At 42.0% G+C, this 20,662-nt stretch overlaps 1 protein-coding gene across 2 annotated transcripts in view; it reads left to right on the plus strand.

The window, feature by feature from the left end:
• FAR2 (fatty acyl-CoA reductase 2) overlaps positions 1–20,662 on the plus strand; it is a 123,168-nt gene that overhangs the window by 69,855 nt on the left and 32,651 nt on the right. For both annotated transcript variants that reach the window (XM_031443864.2, XM_010997608.3), the window contains exon 2: positions 11,905–12,133. In XM_031443864.2, coding sequence (XP_031299724.1) covers positions 11,945–12,133 — 189 coding nt within the window. In that variant the 5' untranslated portion in view covers positions 11,905–11,944. The remainder of the gene's footprint in view (positions 1–11,904; positions 12,134–20,662) is intronic.

The following is a 20,662-nucleotide window of genomic DNA, read 5'->3' on the forward strand; positions in this document are numbered from 1 at the left end:
TTCCTCTTGTCTCTCCAGTTCAATCTTTTTATTTTATTTTATTTTATTTTATTTCACATACTGAGGGCTTTTGTGCAGACTGCATTGCAATCCTGACAATGCTTCCACTAATATATTCTGAGCTACTTTTCTCAAAGAAGCATGAAATTAAAAATCCTTCCTTTCTTTCCCATGTGAATAATTGAAATAAAAAGCAAACGGTTGACTTTTTCTTGCTGCCATTTCCAACAGCGGGATTTGTGTTGCTCATTGTCTGTCCTGCCTTTCATTCATGAGGAGGTACCTCTGGTTCTCCAGGGAGGGGCTGATTCCTGGGAGAATTGCTGATGCCCCAGAGCATGCATCTGAGTGGTGAGGAAACCCCCCTTCCTCTCTCTCTCTCTCCTTTTTTTTAATTGAAGTATTGTCAGTTACAATCTGTCCATTTCTGGAGTACAGCATAATGGCCCAGTCATGCATATATATAATATAATATAATATAATATAATATAATATAATATAATATAATATCCTCATTTTCATTAAACATTATTACAAGATATTGAATATAAGTTCCCTGTGTTATACAGAAGAAATGTTGTTTTTTATCTATTTTTATACATAGTGGTTAACCTTTGCAAATCTCAAACTCCCAAATTTATCAGCGAGTGGAAGTGTCACTTTCACAGTGACAGTGAAAGAGAGCTGAGCCTGAATGCTGAGCATGGCCTTCGCCTCTGGGTATATTTTTGTACATCCGTTTCAATACAACACCTTTCATGTAACACACACAAAAAAAAAATCACACGGGTTTTGACACAAAACTTCAGGATTTCTGTGGACCTAGAGAGAGAAGTTCATGTGAGTTTTGAAGCCTTTCCCTTGGCACCTCTCCTTCATTTAGAACTGGAGGACCCAGATGACAAAGTGCAGTAACTAAATCAAAAAAACCTTTAAATGTTCTTTAAGATTTTGTTATCCTTAACCAACTCCCTTTTTTGACCTCTGAATATTATTATGCTAGTAAGTTTAGCCAGCCCTCTAAATTACTGAATATACACAGGCTGAAAATCTGCATCGTGGAGCCAGCATCTTATTTTTAAATGCTGGTAAAGTTACATAGAAGCCCACATTCAGTAAATGAAGTGCCCTGACTCAGTCATTGGTTGCAGCAGACTTGGGTAGCAATGTGGTCCCCTGAATCAGAGACAAACACAGAGAACCCTTCCCCTACGAACAGATCAAGTCTCTTCACCTGTGGGGCTCTAGACCTGTTCGTACATTCAAGTCGCAGTAAAGAAAAAATCTTATCTTTATTTATCTATGTTTAATGAAGGTACCAGGGATTGAACCCTGGACCTTGCTCATGCTAAGCATGTGCTGCACCGCAGAGCTATGCCCTCCCGTCCCTGGAGCCACTTCCTGTTAAGGAAAGATAAAAGTCCTCCCAAAGTCCAAATTAGGCTTCGCAGAGAACAGTGGAGGAAGAGCCTTTTCGTCTTTTCCACATTTGGGTGATGGGCTAACTCTGGGGAGGTAATGAGGTTTATTTATTTTTTAGTGGAGGGACTGGGGATTGAAGCCAGGACCTCCTGCATGCTGCACTCCACCACTGATTGAGTAACTTGATTGAACTGAATGGCCAGGTTTGAACCCAGCCACTTGTGTGGCCTCCTTCAGAAGTTTATCTCTGTCAATTCCCTTATCTGGAAAAGGATTGTAACAGTTCTGGCGAGATAAGTAAGACCAACCAAATGAGGATAAACAAGGACTATTTATTTGGCACGGGGAGCCCACGGCAAGGGAAGTCAGCCAGCCACTGGCACGTGCGTTTTGGCACAGACGCAGAAGCAGGCAAGCTCTATAGTGGGAAAGGGAAGGCTTCAGGTGCGCCCTGCCTGGGGGCTTTTAGTGGGGGTGGGAACCGTGGGCAGGCGAACTAGAATCGGGACATTCCGTGTGACTGGTGAGTGGTACATATTTGGCTTCCTCTGGTCAGTGCTAAGTTGGAAGACGGGACAAAAATTAGAGAAGCTGGAGTTGTTAACCAAGTCCTGGCTGTTTGGGGACAACTGTTACAGAAGGTGCTGCTTATCTTCCTACTTTGTCCCTCCAGGTAGCAATTTGATTTCCTGAAAATTTGATTTCTAGCCGGCTGCCTTCGCGGGTGGTTTATTACAGATAAGGAGTTGGGCCCCACGGGCAGGTTATCGCAGGCTGTGAGCCAGGGTTCCACTTCCACAGACACTCTGGCCATGGCCCAGCAGGACCTTTAGCCTCTCAGTTGCACCCGGGAATAGCGTTTGTCACAGTGCTGTCATGCAGCGGGTGGATGTGGGGGAAGCCAGACGATGCTGGTGTCACTAGGTCCTTCTCTGTGGAATGATGTCAGACTTGGAATGTTATATCACTTGTAGGCAAAACACCTGGACTCACCTTGGAGGGGGCCTGAATTGTACAATTCCCATTTATTTCATTTCTAGGAACTGTCCAAGCCCCAAAGAAACTCCAGGATCCTATTGGTCTCTAAATTCATCCTGAGTTTTGGGTGTCTTCTAGGGGTATCACTGATCTTAAAGCCACTGGCTGTGGTTAAAGCTTCTACTGTAAAAACTCTCACACGATGAGAGACAAAGCACCTAATCCTGAACAGGTGGGTGTCCTGTTCATCCTTGTATCCCCAGCATCCTACACAATGCCTGGCACACCGTATGCATGTCATCAGCAGTTGAATAAATGAATGTGTTTCCGTACTTAGATCAAGTAGCTGTTGTAAAGATAGTAGGTGTCGCCGTGTCTGCTATTTGCTATGTAATTTAGGTATTCCTGTATGTTCTTTTCTTTACCAGAGCTTCTAAACTCTGATTGAGTTAAAAAAAAATCAAATGTTTGATCACATAATTGATAAAGATAGACAAAATCAATAGTGACCATTTCGGTCACTCTCTTCCCCCAAAATGCTGAATTCTGGAAAGTGCCAGTGAACACGTTAAATGGACTTTTTAAAGCCCTCTTCATTGAGCAGGAAAGAAAGATGACTTGAGGTAGCTTCCTATTAGCGTCCATGTGAAATGGTGCCTAATTTGAACTCCAGTGCTAAACTGATACAAATGATTTCACAGAAATACGTTCCAAGCCAGGTAGCTCACACAGCCACCCAGGGACTGCGCGTCTCAACGTGATAGGCAGAGTGTCTTGCATTTTGTGTGGCGGAGCCGGAGGCCAGGGTTTCAGAGACAAGAACCTGGCTTAGCATCCAACCATGACTCGTGCGCACTTCCTCCTCCACACATCCGTTCATCCATCAATTTGTTCATTTATTCATCACTTAAATAACACTGACTGAGCATGTAGAGCTTAGCAGGCAGTGGAGATAAACAGAGAAGCCACTGTCCCTGCCCTCGCAGAGCTCAAGGGTGTGAAATGAAATCAATAATGAGCACAAATGCAGCAGAGACAAGATCTGACAGAATGTATTCATTCACTTACAATATCTGGAGCACAACATAAGGACTAAGCCCTCTGCCCTTCAAGAACTCCAACTCTCGTACAGCAGAAAACTCACGTGCACAGATATTCGAGAGAATGTGGTTAGTGAGTAAGAGAAAAGCCAGAATGCCCTTGCACTCTTTCCAACACCCATCCCTTCCATTCTGACCTCATTGACCCAACGGTAGAGTGCGCTAGGTTTTGTCCAAAGCTTTTTTGAAATGAAAGCTTCTCAGTAAAATTGTTCCGATTTTACAAATGAGGAAATAGCAATGGTGAAGTCTAAAAGTCACTTGCTTAAAAATCATGGCTGGTAAATAGCAAAGCTAAAATTCAAACCCAGACCTCCCCCACTTAGGCATTAGTACACCTCTAGTTATATTAATATTTTTCATGCATTGTCAGTGGACAGCCTCATCCAGTTCTACTGAATCAGAAGGGGATGAAGGGTGGAGAGAATGCGGCCAATCTGCAGTTTGAACAAGGAAACACCCCAGATGGATCTGATGTCCTCTACAGCGTGAGACCCACTGCTGCTTTGTCCCGGCTGAGTTCCTCCCTATCTCTCACCTGGACCACTGAAACAGACTCCGTTCTGTTGTGTTTCCCCTCCATTCTCAGCCCCTCCTGTTGATTATCAGGCCCTTGTTCAAAATCTTCAGTCCCTGCAAAGACCTAACTCTTCATTTGGGCATTGAAGTTTCTACCATCTGCTGTCATGTATTCTTTTGGCCAAGGATGCCTTGACATCTTTTTAGGAATTATCTCCTACAGCCATGCTAGTGTGCACTTAGAACACACATCAGACTTTCTCATATCCCTCTGCTTTACCGTCATCCCTACCTTAGATACCTTCTGAATTTCTGCTTCTCCCGTCATACTCCTTCTTCAAAAACCAGTTTCACAGTACAGGGGTGATTTACTCTTCCCCCTCAAAAGAAGTAAACACTCCTTCCTGTAGTCACCTTAATGTTTAATACTGTTGGATATGAAAAAATACATATTATTTTATATTATATATTGTATTTTTTAGATAGTATATTTATGCCAGACTTTGCCTTTTACCATCATGGTACATGGATCCTTTTCCTGATTGTGAGACAGGAGGGGAGGGGGCAGGACAAAGCCATTAAAAGAATGTCACAGCACTTGAGGACAGGTTAACTGGTTAGAACCAACTAAGTCCAAGATGGCGGAAGCTTGACTTCCAGTAGACTCTGAGCTTCTTTCTATGCTCACTGTAATATATGAGGATGCTAAATGGCACACCCACAGGAGCCGGGACAGTTCTGAGGCTGACTATAAAAGGTCAAAAAGTAGGCAGTGGCCCAATTCCTTAAAATCCCAGCCCTTACCCCAAAATAGCTGAAATAACCCATTGTTAGCATATGAAATTACCAAGCCCACAAGAACTAACAACCCTGCACCCCAGGGCCGCTTGCCTTTTGAGAGGCCCTGCATTCTGCCTATGAAATGTGTAAGTCCTAAGCCGCCTCTGTTGCCTTCTGAGATGGCCCACATCGCAGTGTCCCTCAGTAAACTTTCTTTCCCTTTACTATGACTTACTCTTGAATTCTTTCCTGCATGAAGCCAAGGACCCTCACTTGGAGGGGCACGAGCACCATCCCATGCTGATTGATATTTGACTGACCTCGAAGCAATAATTATGGTACCATGCCTTTTGATAGCACTTTGCCATTTAGCAAGACTGCATATTAATTATCCACACCTAACAGGGTGTAGCATGCAGTAGGCACTTAATACACCTATTTAATCAATTAATGATAAAGTGAGGGGTTTCGGTCATATCTTTTTTTTTCATTTCCATTAAATTTAGAGGCTTTGTTTTGTTTTGTTTTGTTTTTTTGAAGACTTACAAATGAACTAAAGCAGAAGCAAACTAGGAAGAATGTGTGGAGGTTTATTGCTAAATTTTGTTTTCTTAAGCCAGCCTGGACTATTCCTCCCCAGCTGGGACTATTTCCAAATTGGTTTCTCTTGACCATGGGGCATCGCTAATTCAATTAGGGAGACCTGCACCCAGCACCCCTGGGGGGTTAATATTCCTCCATCAAGAACTTAAAAGTTCTCCCAGAAAAACTTTATATAACAAACTCACAGTGAAAGGTACCCAAGTTCATTGCTGAATTGCCTAATTTGGAATATACTCAGGAAAGTACCGCAATAAAACAAGTTCTCGGGGGAAAACTTTTTTTCCCCCTAAGTAACTGAGAAACAGGTATGTGACTTATACAAAGCTTGTTAAGGCTTGGATTGATGAGATCTCTGTAGTTCATCATAAAAGACCTGTCCATATTTTCATAAAATGTGAAAACCCAGAACCAATAGCCTACTCTGTGCTGCAAAGATGGGAAAACGGGACAGACACCTTTGCTTCATTACAAAGGCTTACTCTGGAATTGGAAAGGTTGATGCGAATTATTGTCAAGAGTTATTTTACCCACTTATCCAAAATTGTGCATGTCTCTGTTCATGAGTTTGTGTGCACTTCGATCTGTTCAGGCTGCTGTAAGGATGTACCACGGACTGGGTGGCTCAAGCAGTAGACATTTATTTCTCACAGTTCTGGAGGCCAGAAGTCCATGATCAAGGTGCCAGTAAACTCAGCTTCTGATACGAGCTCTCTTCTTAGCTTGCAGACAGCTGCCTTCTCATTGTGTCCCTACATGGCCTTTCCTCGGTGCCTTTTGGAGTTCTGTTCCCTGTGTCTCCTCCTCTTCTTACTGGGACACCGGTCCTATTGGATTAGGGCCTCACCCTTACCTCATTTAACCTCAAATACCTTTCAAATGCTTTATCTCTTCATAGCATCACATGGGGTCACGGCTTCAGCACAGGAATTTGGAGGGGACACAACTCAGTCCAGAACATTGTATAATGTCCATTGTACCACACTTTTAAAAATAATGTAAATACATCCAAAACTAAGGAAGTTTGTTCTGCAAATGTCTTTATGTTTCTAGCACCCACAGAAAAACAAGAGACTATAAAAATACCAGCTTATATTACCTTCTAATAACTTCTTTTTTTAAGTATTTATTATTAAATGACCTTTTAAATCATGGAAGGGGGAATGGCAGACAGGAAGCAAAACTCTCTACCTTTCATGCCATCGCACTGTTATGCAATCACTGCCATTTATCTCATCCCCCTGCAGTCTTTCCAGGAGATTTGTGGTGGACATGATGATTTTACAAGTTTGTCTTCTTTTCTTCATTGAATTTTATTTTCTAAGTATATTTTCTTAATTCAGCACACTTATTGAAAGAATTTCAGTGTTCAATTTTGATGGAGCAGAACAACTTTCATTTACTGAGTTTTACAAAATAGTATTGATCCCTTTTCAATAGACCAGCCCCTATTATTGTGCCCACTGCCGATGAAAACCCCACTTGTCCACATGAGCTATCTCTCAACATTCTAAGTGAAGTAAGCCAGAAAGAGAAAGAAAAATACCATATGAGATCACTCATATGTGGAATCTTAAAAAAAAAAAATGAAGACAAATGAACTTAAATATAAAACAGAAACAGACTCACAGACATAGAATACAGACGTGCGGTTGCCAGCAGAGAGGAGGATGGGAACGGACAGACTGGGAGTTCGAAATCTGCAGATACTGACAGGCATATATAGAATAGATAAACAAGATTATACTGTGTACCACAGGGAAATATATACAGGATCTTGTGGTAGCTCACAGTGAAAAAGAATGTGGCAATGAATATACGTATGTTCATGTATGACTGAAAAATTGTGCTCTACACTGGAAATTGACACAACATTGTAAACTGACTAAAACTCAATAAAATAAAATTTTTAAAAAAGGCAACAGAATTGCTGATAGGTGAGATTGATTTGATTGTCTGCAGAATTATTAATATTCAGCAACCAATACTAAATTTCTTTTTCTCAGCTGATCTCATGCTGGTCTGATTGCCATTCTTTTTTAAATTTTCCCATATGGGTATTTTTTTCCCATTGACGTACAGTCAGTTACAATGTGTCCATTTCTGGTGTGCAGCACAGTGTCCTATACAGGTTTAGATGATGAAACTGAAAGGCTCAATCTATATGAAAAGTGGGGTTAATAGTCTAATTCATAGCAAAGAGACTGAAAGAAATTTGGTTAAATAAAACATGGGGAATCTCTGTCTGGAGAAATCTCCCTTCATCTCCACTTTGAATTCCATCAAGATTTGCACATATGTAATTTGCATGGGTAAACGTAATTAGTTAGGAATGATCCAATAAAGGTAAAATAGGATGTGGAAGTGAAGGGTATTTGTACTTAGCTTCACAAGCAGAAATTTAAGCTCTGAATCTTGACTTTTTAATAGGATGGGCTGGATATGATAAAATGAGAGTTTAATAAGGTCCTAAAACAGTGGTTCTCTGAAGAGGGAGGCGATTTTTCCCCAAGATCACGTTTAGCAAAGTCTAGAGACATTTTGGGTTGTCAGACCTGGTTGGGGGAAGAGAGAGATCTTATTGCTGTCTAGAGAGTGGGGGCCAGGGTGCTGTTAAACAGCCCCCACGACAGATACATCCATCCCAAACTGTTAATAATGCAAGACCAAGAAACCCGGACAAGAATAAGAGTCCAGAGAGGCAGAGCACCTCGTTTCTTTTAAAAAATATTTTTCTCTAAAGGACTATGGAATATGGATTGTCTCCTTTAAATGTTTGAATCTTAATTTTTTTTTAATTTTCCAGAAGAAACACTCAAAGAATAAGTAAAGTTCCCATATGCTTAAACCTAGGGGGAAAAAATGCCTAACTTAGCACAATTGTTAGGATTCAATATTTTAACACTTGTTCTAGAAATGAGAACAGCCTCATATTGCTGGCAAAAGGAGAGTAAAAACTCTCTGTTTCTACTCCTGAGCATGGAATACTGGTGATCGGAAGGAGGAAAAATGCTCCCGGATAGAAAGGAGGAATCTAAGTCTCATAAGGCCTGTTTATTACTAGTCCCAGGGCCTGGCATGTATAGACATTCATGAAAAATACATTGGCTGACTCTCACAAGTCCCACCTTTTTTTCACTCAGGCATCAGAGATTCTGCATTATACAGGAGGGTTCAGAGATTGTCAGAATGATTTCAGCTTCTCACAAACCACATCGTGAGCATGAGGGACAGGACACTGTCCTTTGCTGTCTGCACCAGTAATCTGAGAAGATGTGAAAGGCAGGCCGTGCTTCAGCAAGCTGCTCTGAACAGGTTCCTCCTTCTAGAGTTGCATCTCCTCCATGACCGAGTGTGAAATTATTTCAGTTTTTAAAACAATTTAGTTTTAGTGACTTGTATTAAGGGTTAACAATGCCTAGACTTTACAAAGCTGTAACACATGAAATTGGGTTCCGAGGGCCACCTTTTGTGTAGGAGTTTCTGGGTCCAGGAACCAACCGCATCTTGAGAGTGGATGCAAGAATTCGAGGAAACCTCTCTGCTGCTGCTTTGACCTGAGGATTAGGAATTCTCTTAGACATGTTTGAGAATCACTTGCCTTGATTTGAGTCCTGGCCACAACTCCCCTACCACCTGCTCTTAAAATCCATTGGTGAGTTCTAGGACATACTGGTTTATGGGTTTTTTTATTTTTTTATTTTTTATTGAAGTATAGTCAGTTACAACGTGTCAGCTTCGGATGCACAGCACAACGTCCCAGCCATATATGCTGGTTTATGTTTTGTTTCCCTCTGAGAGCATTCCGCACACCCTGCTGTGGCTTTTGCTGTGTCGGAGGAGTACTTGGACTTCTGGACAGAGCAGGCACATTCCATTCTCTGGGGACACATCAAGCTTTCCTTTGTCCCACAAGAAATAGGCTCTTTAGAGATATGTAACCTGTTCTAAATTTTTCATCACATGTTGCAAAACTGTCTGGACCAAAACTTCTTAACGGCACGTTTACATTTCTAGAAAATCCGACTCCACTAAAACATTGGACATCTTCAGAAAAAGACGTTGGGAAGTTACCCTTTCCAGACTCAGCTTCCCTTCTGTATTTTCCTGCCAACCACACCCACTTATGGTTAATACTATATTAAAGGAGTAGGTTCCAAAATATTTTATTTATAAAGGAATTGGCAAGATTTATCATCAAGCGGAGTTGCATTTGGGAGAAACACTTTATTTGGCTGGATGACTGTGTTATAAATCATCTCCTGCTTCCAAAAGAAGGTGTATAAAAATGCATGAAACAGAACATTTAAATACCAAAAGGAAAATCCAGAAACTGTTAAGATGAAAAATGTGGAGGGGGAGGATATAGTTCAGTGGTCAAGTGTGTGCTTAGCATGCACGAGGTCCTGGGTTCAATCCCCAGTACCCCGTTAAAAATAAACAAATGAAAATAAACCTAATTGCCTCCTTCCCCCCCACCCAAAAAAATAAAAATTTAAAAAAATTTAAATATGAAGGAACTTTTAATTAAAAAAAAAGAAAAATGTGGAACCAGTGATTATACTGATGGCCAATACTATAGGTAAATTATATTTTTAAGGGTTTTACATGTATTCACACGCATAATTCTTACACAGTGCTGTTAAGTGGATACTTTAGTTAACATCGCTTTACTGATGAACACATTGCAGCAGGAAGAGCATAGTTTGCCTGAGATCAGGTCCCCAATAAATGGCAGGACTGGGATTTGATTTCAGACAGTCTTGCTTAGAAACCTGTGTACCCAACCAGGATAACCATACTGCCTTCCAAACCGGGTGACACCACTTTTCCGGGCTTCAAGATAGGCGAGGCAAAAATATTCAACACGTTTCCCATGTGCTAAATTTTTGAGAAAAAATTCATCGGCTAGATTCTAAGATGAGCAACGTTATGTAACATGACAAAAAATATCTTTCATTGCTCTTTGACACAAGGTCCTAATGTGTCCTTCAAAATACTTTTTCTCACATCAACACTTAATAAAAGGGGCTTAAATAGGAACTCAGTTAATATCGCTCATGTGACTTGAAACCCACGCTTCCTAAAGTGAATGGCATTGATGATGGGGTGTGATTTTTGTCATTGATCCCTGCTGTGTTTTTCTTTGTAAGAGTCTATAATTAACTTGTCTATGTATTTACTTATCTTTGTATCACTGGCCTCCTCTGCTAGAGTGACAGCAAGGAGCCGTTTGCCTTACTCAACTGTTTATGTTCAGAATTTAGCATAGAGTCTGGCGTGGCAGGTGCACAAAAGTATTTGCTGAGTAAACCCATGAATGAATGAACCCTCCAAAGGCAAGCAGTTCTGCCCAAGAACATAGACTCAAGATGCTCAAAGTATAAATTATGACTTCCATTTATAAATTAGAAATTATAACTAATTTAGACATTCTGACTGTGAAAAGTCATTGCTCATTCAGGAGTCACTGGAGTTGACTGGAGTTAAAGCCACTACTTTCCATCAACAATCTTGAGCCCAGATGTAAAGACAAAAAACTTCATGTTGCATTTCTACAGCATCTGCTGCTTTTTCTTGGAAGCCACAGCATCGAAGTGCTGCCTGTGGCTTCCCACTACAGGTTTGCCCCTGGAAACGGGGACCATAAAAGCACTAGATGGCACCTGGTACTACGTCCAGGCTTACCGAAGCCTGTGATCTGCGGCCTCACTTGTCCAGCCTTCCCTGCCTTTTGCCTCTGGTAATGTTTCAACCTCACGAGCCAGCCACGTATGAAGGAAGGGATGGCACTCTCAACCCGTCTTCAGCTCAAGGAAGAGAAAGACACTGATTCAGAAGTGGCTGGCTAGGCCAGGGCCAGTTAGTTCAAGTGAAACCAAGTTATTTGCTCCAGTAATTTCTGTAAATAAAACTGCAGCTGAAATACTAATTACATCATCGTTTTAAAATTTGAGAGCTGTTCGAAGCTTTGATTTCACAGGTTTGGGCTCGTGTCATTTACCTTCTCATAACAGTGCGTTCTTTTCGCTTCCCCCATACAGCATCCTACACCACACCTCCGGCCTTTGCTTTGGCTCTTTGGGATCACCCTTACCCCAAAGCTTACCTTTTTTCAAGTTTTGCTGCCTACAGAGGCCTTCCTGAAATTCCCAGTTTCTGCTCTGCATCCCCTCCTCCATGTTTCCTTTGCCTTAGCATCACCATATTATACTTAATAGTCTCTAGATGTCTGTCTCCTCCATGAGACTGCAAGCAGTTCCTTGAGAGCAGGAACCACGTCTCACATTTCTTGCCCACTGTTCCTGGCATAAAGTCTGGCATGTAGAGTGAGCTCAATAAATACTGATTGAAATGAATTGTCTTGCCAATAAACCACGATGCCATCCCTCCGTCTGACCTTTCTCTGCATTCAAAACTCCTGGAGATTCCAGAAACCATTGAATATGAATGCATTTTAGAACTTCTGAGAACGTAATCTCTTGTTATTTCTCCTTCTTTTTAGGAACCTCTTCCCGGAGCTGTAAAAGACAAAAGGAGGAATCATGTCCATGATCTCAGCTTTCTACAACGGCAAGTCCATTCTCATTACTGGGGCCACAGGCTTCCTGGGCAAAGTGATGATGGAGAAGCTGCTTCGCACCAGCCCTGACCTGAAAGTCATTTACATCCTTGTGAGGCCCAAGGCTGGCCAGACACTGCAGCAGAGGGTCTTCCAGATCCTCAACAGCAAGGTACGCTCTATGGGAAGAGCCTGAGTGCAGGCGACACGCCACAGTGCTCCCATATGGCCCTAGGCTGCAGGTGGGGGCCAGGATATCTAGACAGATAGAGGAGAAGAGACAGAATGAGAGAGCAACCGCCTGCTCGCAGAAATCTGTAGTGTTTTCCCAAAAGAGGGGAATGAGAGCTTAGGTTCCGTCCAGGGCAGGTGAGCAGAGAATCTATATTCTGGAAATTAATGAGTAAGAGTCAAAATGCTAAAATTCCCACAGTGGACTCTTCAGGCTTGAAATCTATCACAGGTTCATCCAAACTCTTCCCTAAGAGGGGTGGGGGGGTATATGCTTAGCGTGCTCGAGGTCCTGGAAAAATCCCCAATACCACCATTAAAATAAATAAATAAACAGAAACCTAATTATCTCCCCCCAAAATTAAAAAAAAATCCCCCAACACTTCCTTAATTTTCTTCTATATTTAGGGTAGTTTTCCTCCAAATTTTTGGATAGCCTATTACATATTATATTATGTCATATCACCTTAGACAGATCTGGCAGATCTAAGTAGCCACGCAATACATCCAGTTGTCTATACTCTCCCACGTTACGTACTTTATCTATGGTAACTGGATATTTCTATTATCCCATTACGTTTCTTCTTTTTTTTTTTTTGCTTTTATTTTTATTTTTTTAGATACATTTATTTATTTATTAACTTTTTTTATTGAGTTATAGTCATTTTACAATGTTGTGTCAAATTTATCCCATTATATTTCCATTAGCCCATAATGTCGTCGTCTTTTTTTATTGAAGCATCATCAGTTACAATGTGTCCATTTCTGGTGTACAGCGTAATGTCCCAGTCATGCATATATATATATATATATTCGTTTTCATATTCTTTATCATTAAAGGTTTTTACAAGATATTGAATATCCCATAATGTCTTCTAAGGGAGAAACATTGAAAATGAAACATTATATGTGTGAATGAGCATTGGGGTACCACACCCTCTCACTCCCACCCACCAAATATGCATATCCTCTCATGTCTTAATTCATCAATTCCAAGGCAATATAGTCTTTGGTCTCACTTTATTCCTCTTAAGCTCCAGCTTGCAATGTTTAAAGTAGAAACAACAATGACCTCCCAGGATTGCCATGGGAATTAAGTTTAAAATGTACATGTCTGGTTTATAGTCCCCTTGTGGGATATACAAGATCACATAAGGTTGGCAAAAGGAAGATTTAAATAAGGCTTTTTTTTACAAAGTCTCCTTTCCAGGGTTTAGGAATGCTAACATCTAATGGAAGTGGGTATCTGATAGCTTGGCACATTATAGACTGGTTGATCCTGGCATCAGGATGAGATTTTGGTTATAAATCATCAGCAAGAGAATCACAAAAGCCTCTCCCGTATCTCATGGGCTAACTCAGCAGTGGGACACATAATACTAGCCAACAGTTACTGGTACTTAGTACATGACAGACACTATTTAAAGGGTTTTTCATGCCTTCCCTCATTGATTTTTGCAACAACACCGTGAAGTAAGAATTATTAATATCCAAATCTTACAGATGGGAAAAATGAGACCAGAAGCATTAGCTTCCCAAAGGTCACCCACCTAGTAAATGGCAGACTGTCAGACCCCACCCACCTCCCTAGTCTGGTTCCAAGGCAGGTGTGCTTATCTGTACCCTCTACTGTCTGCTTTGTAACTAATGGTTCTTAAGGGGAAAAAAAAAAAAGGCTAATGTGGGATAAAACCAAAATCTAGAAGAAACTGTCAGATCCCTCTTCAAGCCGCTTTGTGCAGTTATGCATCCCAAATGGGCTTGTTTACGTCACATAGCAGACATGCCTCTAGTCACAGGTCTCTGTTCACAGTCCCTCTTACGCCCTTCGGTGCTTCCACCGCCCCCTTTTTGAGTCATGGCTAGCAGGCTGTCGGGGTCTGTCTCACTGTTGTTCCTTCTATGGACTCCTCTTGCTCTCTTCACTGGCAGCGGTTCCCCTGCTTCTTCACCTTGCTTGTGTCCCTCTGGCTCTGTGATTTAGGAGTGTCAGTTACCTACTGTGGTCTTGAAGGGCTGCTCTTTTGTTTGGCTCATTTGTTTTTATTTAAAGTGGGGGCGTTCCTGTGGAGGCTGTGCGTCTGATAGTTTTGTTGTGAGGGCTGTTCTTAGCGTGGATGGTTGCCACATCTTCCTTCCATGTGTGTTGGCTGGTATCCCTTTGACTGGGGGTGTGGCTGATGTTGTGGTTGGTGTCATCAGAGCCTGCCCTGATGGTTGTTGAGTGGGGCCTCCTTTTTTGTTCTGTGCTTGTCACAGCCTTGACAGGGGCCGGGTCTGCTCCCCTGTTGCTGGAATAGAGGCTTCTAGACCCACTTCTGAGCTATGGTGTGTGGTGGGCAGGGCTGGGAAGGAGAGTCGCTGAGTGTACCTCCACTGGTGTCCGCTGGGAAGTGCCCTCTGCGGTGCTGTCTGTCACTTGTTAGGTGGGCTTACAAAGTACTTTTTGTTGACACTGCCTTCGCCCCCGCCTTAGCTGTGGGAATGTCAACCACCTGCTCTGGTGTGCCCCGGGTTCTGGGCCCCAGGGCGCACGAGCGCAGATCTGCCGAAGTCAGGCGTTAGGACCCAGCGCAGCGGCCCCACCGCTCTTCTCGGGAGAACACACGACCGTGGATGGCGCCAGCCGCGAGGGCAAGGCTGCGGTGCACCCACCACCCGCAGCGGTGCTTTGTAATGGGGGTCCCGGGCTGTTCTGTTGCTCACCCCCGCTCCCCCAGAGCTCACACCACCCTCCAGTCCCCCGAGGCTGCCTCTCGGCAGTGGGCCCCAGCCCTCTCCCCGGGCTCATCGCCGATCTCCAGCAGCCAGTCCGGGCTTGTCCCGGCCGGCTCGCACCTAGGGCTGGGGGTCGCAGGGACCCTCCGTGCCAGTTTCCCTCAGTTCCGTCTGCCAGGCAGCTGCCACTTTCTCCTCCGAGCTCGGAGGCTCCGCTTCTGTCTCCACCGACCCCCTGGCTGGAGAGGGGGCGTCCCAGCATGAAGGGGCCTTTCTTCCTTTGCCACTCCCTACCCGCAGGACGCGTCCCACGCTGATTTTTTCTTTCTTTCTTTCTTTCTTTCTTTCTTTCTTTCTTTCTTTCTTTCTTTCTTTCTTTCTTTCTTTCTTTCTTTCTTTCTTTCTTTCTTTCTTTCTTTCTTCCTTCCTTCCTTCCTTCCTTCCTTCCTTCCTTCCTTCCTTTCTTTCTTTCTTTCTTTCTTTCTTTCTTTCTTTCTTTCTTTCTTTCTTTCTTTCTTTCTTTCTTTCTTTCTTTCTTTCTTTTTCTCTTACTGGATTTTGTGAGAATCCTTCTATATTTTGAAGCAAGAGACACTCTGCCAGAGTGCAGTAGGTGTTCTGTGCGATTCAGTGGGTTTGCAGATGTAATTCTTGGTGGGTTTGAGGGCAAGGGCGAACTATGAGTCCTTCTACTTGACCATCTTGGCTCCCCCTCCCACCGCACTTTATTTTGACGTAGAATGATTTAAATGCAGCCACACCTTATTCCTAAGTAGGGTCTGGTAACGCTTTTAAGCAGTGCTTGTCTCCAGTGGGTACTTAACCCACTGTAAGTAATCCAGTAATTCTTAAAGCTGGATTCATGGCATCAGTATAGGAGGCTTGGAAACTTTAAACCATAATAAATAAAAATGTGACCAGTTTGCCTTTGAATCCTACTGTGTCCCCAGGAAGTGTGGTCAAGGGAACATCCGTTCTGTCCATCAGAATTCATTCCTCTGCTCTGTTCCTTTCCTTTCATGGTGTGGATGGCTACCACCTCTCTCTTCCTGTTTCCATGCCTTCAGAGGGAGACAACTAAATGGGAAATGCTTTGGAAAGAAGGTTATTTTTAATCCTTTGGCCACAGAGAACTGGGATTCAAGAATCAGAAGAGAGAGGATCAGTTTCGTTGCATATGGCTAAGATCCTGAAGTATTTCCAGAGCCCCTAAAGGAAGGCAGTGACAGAGGGAAGGTGTCTGAATTAATGGCAGATTCCTGAGGACTTCTCACAAAGTAAGATGGCACTCTAGGAAAACAACCAGAGACACACACGTTGTACAAACATGCTTGCTGTAGTGGTATTTATAGCAGCAAAAACCAGAACCAATCCAGATGTGCCACAGCAGGGGAATGAGTCAGTGTTCAATGATACAAACAAGTGTTGGACTGTTATGCAGGCGTTAACATTCATATTTTATAAAATATTTAATAGCAAGCATGAAAAGATACTTAAAATATAGTCATTACAAAAAAAAAAAAGATGCAAAATCAGACCTAGTATAATCTCAAGTAATGGCCCTGAATAAAAGCTGATGGGACCTTGGATTAATTTTGTTTTTTGACACTTCCAAGTGTTCAACTTATAATTATAAGTGAGGATGTTTACTTTTATGGTAAGGAAAGAGAAGCACCGGCTTCCACAGTGAAAAATAAGACAGTAATCTTTTTCCAGAAGGGTCTTCTAAATGCAGTTACAATGAAGATGTTTTCTTTCTATCGTGGGGAGAAAAAAAACCTCCACTTTTTAAAACAGTGAATCAGTAAGGCAGCAAACCGTCATGAATTTCCAAAATTATGTCATCAGATGTAAGTTCTGTTGGTTTTTCGTTCTGAAACTTTATCAAAATTTAATAGTTTGAGTTCTGTTTTATTAGAAATATGATTCTAAGTGTTTAACATTGTTTTTTAAGAAGATCTCCTAGTTTCTTTCAAAACTCTGAGAAGCCTCTAAGGAAAATAATCCAAATTTGCCTGTGCTGACATGTGAATGTGCTCACCACTGACCCACCCGCCAGTGCCCAAGAGCCCCAAGCTGCCTGCTTAGTCTCTTACCAAAAATGTGCTCATGTACGTATGAACCAACCAGCTTTCCAGAGAGCAAAAACAGTTGGGGATAAAGAAACTGGTATTTTACCTATTTTCCCATCTAGACTATGGCTTTGCTTAACAAGATATGGTTCTGCCCCCCTGTAACCAATAATTAGCTGCAATTAAATCATTCAGTTGTTGCAAATGAATCATTCAGCTGTGACGCTCAAAGCATTTTGAGGTTCTTTAGTGCCTCAAAGATGTGTTCCTTTTTACAACAATCATGTCCCATGTATACCCATTCAGAATCTTAAGTTGGTCATCACCTACTCTGAATAAATAACTCTTTAAGAAAACACCAAGAAGACAATGTCTATACCTGAAAATTAAAACCCCAAGTAGTTGACATTATATGAAGAGTGAGGTAGTTAGTGAAGAGTGAGTTCAGAATCTTAAAAAAAAATATTTCATTGAGAGAACACTGGAACTGGCTAGGCTTTTCCTATGAAGCTGCAGTAACGAGTCAGGAAAGGCAGAATTTACAGCAAGGTTGTGCTGGGTTTGGTATGCACCATCTGAGACCAGGCAAACTTCAAGGTTTCCAAGGAGGAGCTATCCTGTATGAAGTCAGCGGGAAGTGGCTTTATAAACAAAGGCGGCACTTGGCAGGTTGCACTGGATATTTCAAGTCAATTTCTCTGGAAAAAAAAATGTGACTTACTCAATAAGCCATCCGTTGCCCTTCAGCTAATCAGTTTTGAAATACCCTGGAGAGCACTGGGGGATGGGTTGCGCAGGGTCAGACTCGGGGCCCTCGGTTCACAGAACTGATTTAGGGTCAAGACAACAGAAGAGCGTAACATTTGGTGAAATAGCTTATTGAATCCTTTTGCGAAACTACTACAGTTTGGTAGTTTTTTAGAGGAAAAACAATGCATTTAAACAAATTAACCTCGAACCAAATAACACCTGCAAAGAACAGGCCGACACTCTGACATTGCTGAGTATTAAGAAGCACCCAACAGAAATGTTAGTCTCATTCTATGTAAAGGTTCCTTGTTAATTTTCATAGACTCTTTTATAAGGAAGAAAAGCATTTTCATGCTTGGTTCAGGCTACCCAGTGTAAAAGCTGCTTGTTCCCAACTTCCAAAACAATGAATCTGTGGTTGATTTTAATGACTCTGTTATATCTCTGTATAAGGCAAAGGCAGTTGGAAACAGATGCTTGCATTTTGCTTTCCCAAAGTCAGTTATGTCCCTTTACTATTTTTTATTTTTCCTAAGAAACGTGATCCCACAAAAAGCAAGAGGTTTCTATAAAGTGGGGACAACTGGAGGGAATATCGATGCGCCAGAAATTTAGGTTTCCCATGATTAACAAACACACACTTTTGAAAGAGTGTTAACTGGTCCTGAGTTTGACAGCTACTCAGATTAGTTGAATCACGTTAAGCCTCTGCCCTATGGGCCATTTCCTTTCTTTCAAGGGAAAAAGCCTTTTAAAATTGATTTTGTCCTGGGGATATACTGAAGGTTCTGGAAACAGAAGCAATTTATTTGTCAGCCTCTTATTTTCTTTTACAATACCAGCCACTAGTGAGTTCACTCACTGGCATGAGTTCAAGTATCTGACTGACTTCTTTCCTTCTTTTTAAATTTCTTTCAATCATGTCAAGTCTTTTTTTTTTAAAGCTTCACCTTGCCTGTACTGATTTCACTCAGGAAGTCACCAGTCCTCAGGACTCAATGTGACTTTGGAATAGATTCAGTTTTCAGACGTATCTGAATCACATGGTATATTCAGAAACCTTGGGATAGACAGGATTTCAAAATTGTAGAATGAACAAGATTACACTGTGTAGCACAGGGAAATATACACAAGATCTTATGGTAGCTCACAGAGAAAAAAATGTGACAATGAATATATATATGTTCATGTATAACTGAAAAATTGTGCTGTACACTGGAATTTGACACAACATTGTAAAATGATTATAAATCAATAAAAAATGTTAAAAAAAAAAAAAAAGAAACCTTGGGGTGACCCAACCCATATACACACACACACACACACACACACACACACACACACACACACGCACAGCAATCTGATTAGCAGCTTTTGAAAATGGAGTATTGCCATGAAAACAGAAAGGAAGTTTTCCTGTTATTAGAAACCTACTAGTTGGCAGCCACTAGCCACATCTAACTTTTATGACCCTATTTAATCTCACAAAACTCTGCAGTATGACTTATTGCTACTTTGCAGATGAGAAATTAATCCAAGAAAGCTGTCACCTATCCAAGGAAGTACCAAGGAGGTGACAAAGCAGAATTTAAATGCAGTTCTCTTATCTCTAAAGCCCGTGTTGAAACTGACACAACATTGTAAACTGACTATAACTCAATAAAGTAATTTTTTTTTTAAAAATTGAAATAAAATAAAGCCCATGTCTTCCCAACAGCATTGCGTTGCCACCCTTAGGAAATTGCCTCCTCTAACCAGGTGCTTATTCTCAAAGATCTCTGTGAAACTGGCCTTTGGCATGGGAACAAAGCACTGACAAGATGATGAACTGAACATTTATTTCTCAATAAAACTGGAAGAAAGAAAAGCAGAAAAAAATAATAGCAGACTATGTGCTGAATTATTAGTTCTCTGAGATTGTTGCTGGTGGATGTAACCAGTGTTCCAGGTTCTTGCCCCATCCCAGAAAGAATTCAGAAACAAGATGTAGAGGTTTAAAAAGTAAAGTGAGGATCTATTAAAGGATGGACGGTACACTCTCAAGGGGAGAGCGGGCAGGCTCAGGTGGGCGGCTGCCCTGAGTTTCTTTGTTTCTTCGGCAAGTTGGTTACACAGGGTGTAGAAATGAATGGGTGGAATATTCATTTGGGAGGGAAGGGTCTGGGGTCATATTTCCTGATTTTCATCCCAACTCCACCTTCCCAAAGGGAGGAGGGATTTTTGTCCTTATTTAGTCTGGATCAGAAGTGTCATGGCTTCAGTGCATGACGGGTACTTCTGATCTGCAAGGCTAATTTTATTGAAATGAGGGCATAATGAGCAAAAGGTTACATTCGGACACTGGAGATTCCTGCCTTTTCTCACCTTTCTTTGTTGGCCTCTGGGCCACTCATCACCCCCAAAGGTGTGACCACTTATCAGCCCAGAGATTCCTGCTTTTTTTCCTCTGCCTGGGGACCCCTGGTGCTTACATGATGTAGGGTTTCCTACATTTGGCCCATGGCCCTCCTTTCTGCCCAATTTCTGCCGTTTGGTCTGTCCCTCTCTCTCTGCTCATATCTAGCTCTCTGCCTGCTCAAACAAAATCACAGAATGAGATAGTTCTTTGACATTTGAGATAAATATGCAAATGAAGACACTGGGGCCTCAGGATGTGAGTAACTTGCTCCTATCACACGGCTAATAAATGGTAGAGCTAGGTTTGAAATCCTGGCCGTCCTGACTCCAGAGAGCCGGAGATCTTCCCGGTGCACCAATGTCCTCACCTTCAGTTTGTATCTGACTCACTAGAGAGCTTAGTACGGATGCCTAAGCTTCAACTCAGGACTGAGTCAGAATCTCCAGGGTCAGAACATCTGGGCTTTGGGTTTTTTTGTTTTTTTAAACAACTTCCCAAGCAACCCTACTATATGCCAAAGTTTGACAACCAC

This window comes from Camelus dromedarius, chromosome 25, assembly GCF_036321535.1.
Source record: "Camelus dromedarius isolate mCamDro1 chromosome 25, mCamDro1.pat, whole genome shotgun sequence".
Lineage (NCBI taxonomy): Eukaryota > Metazoa > Chordata > Mammalia > Artiodactyla > Camelidae > Camelus > Camelus dromedarius.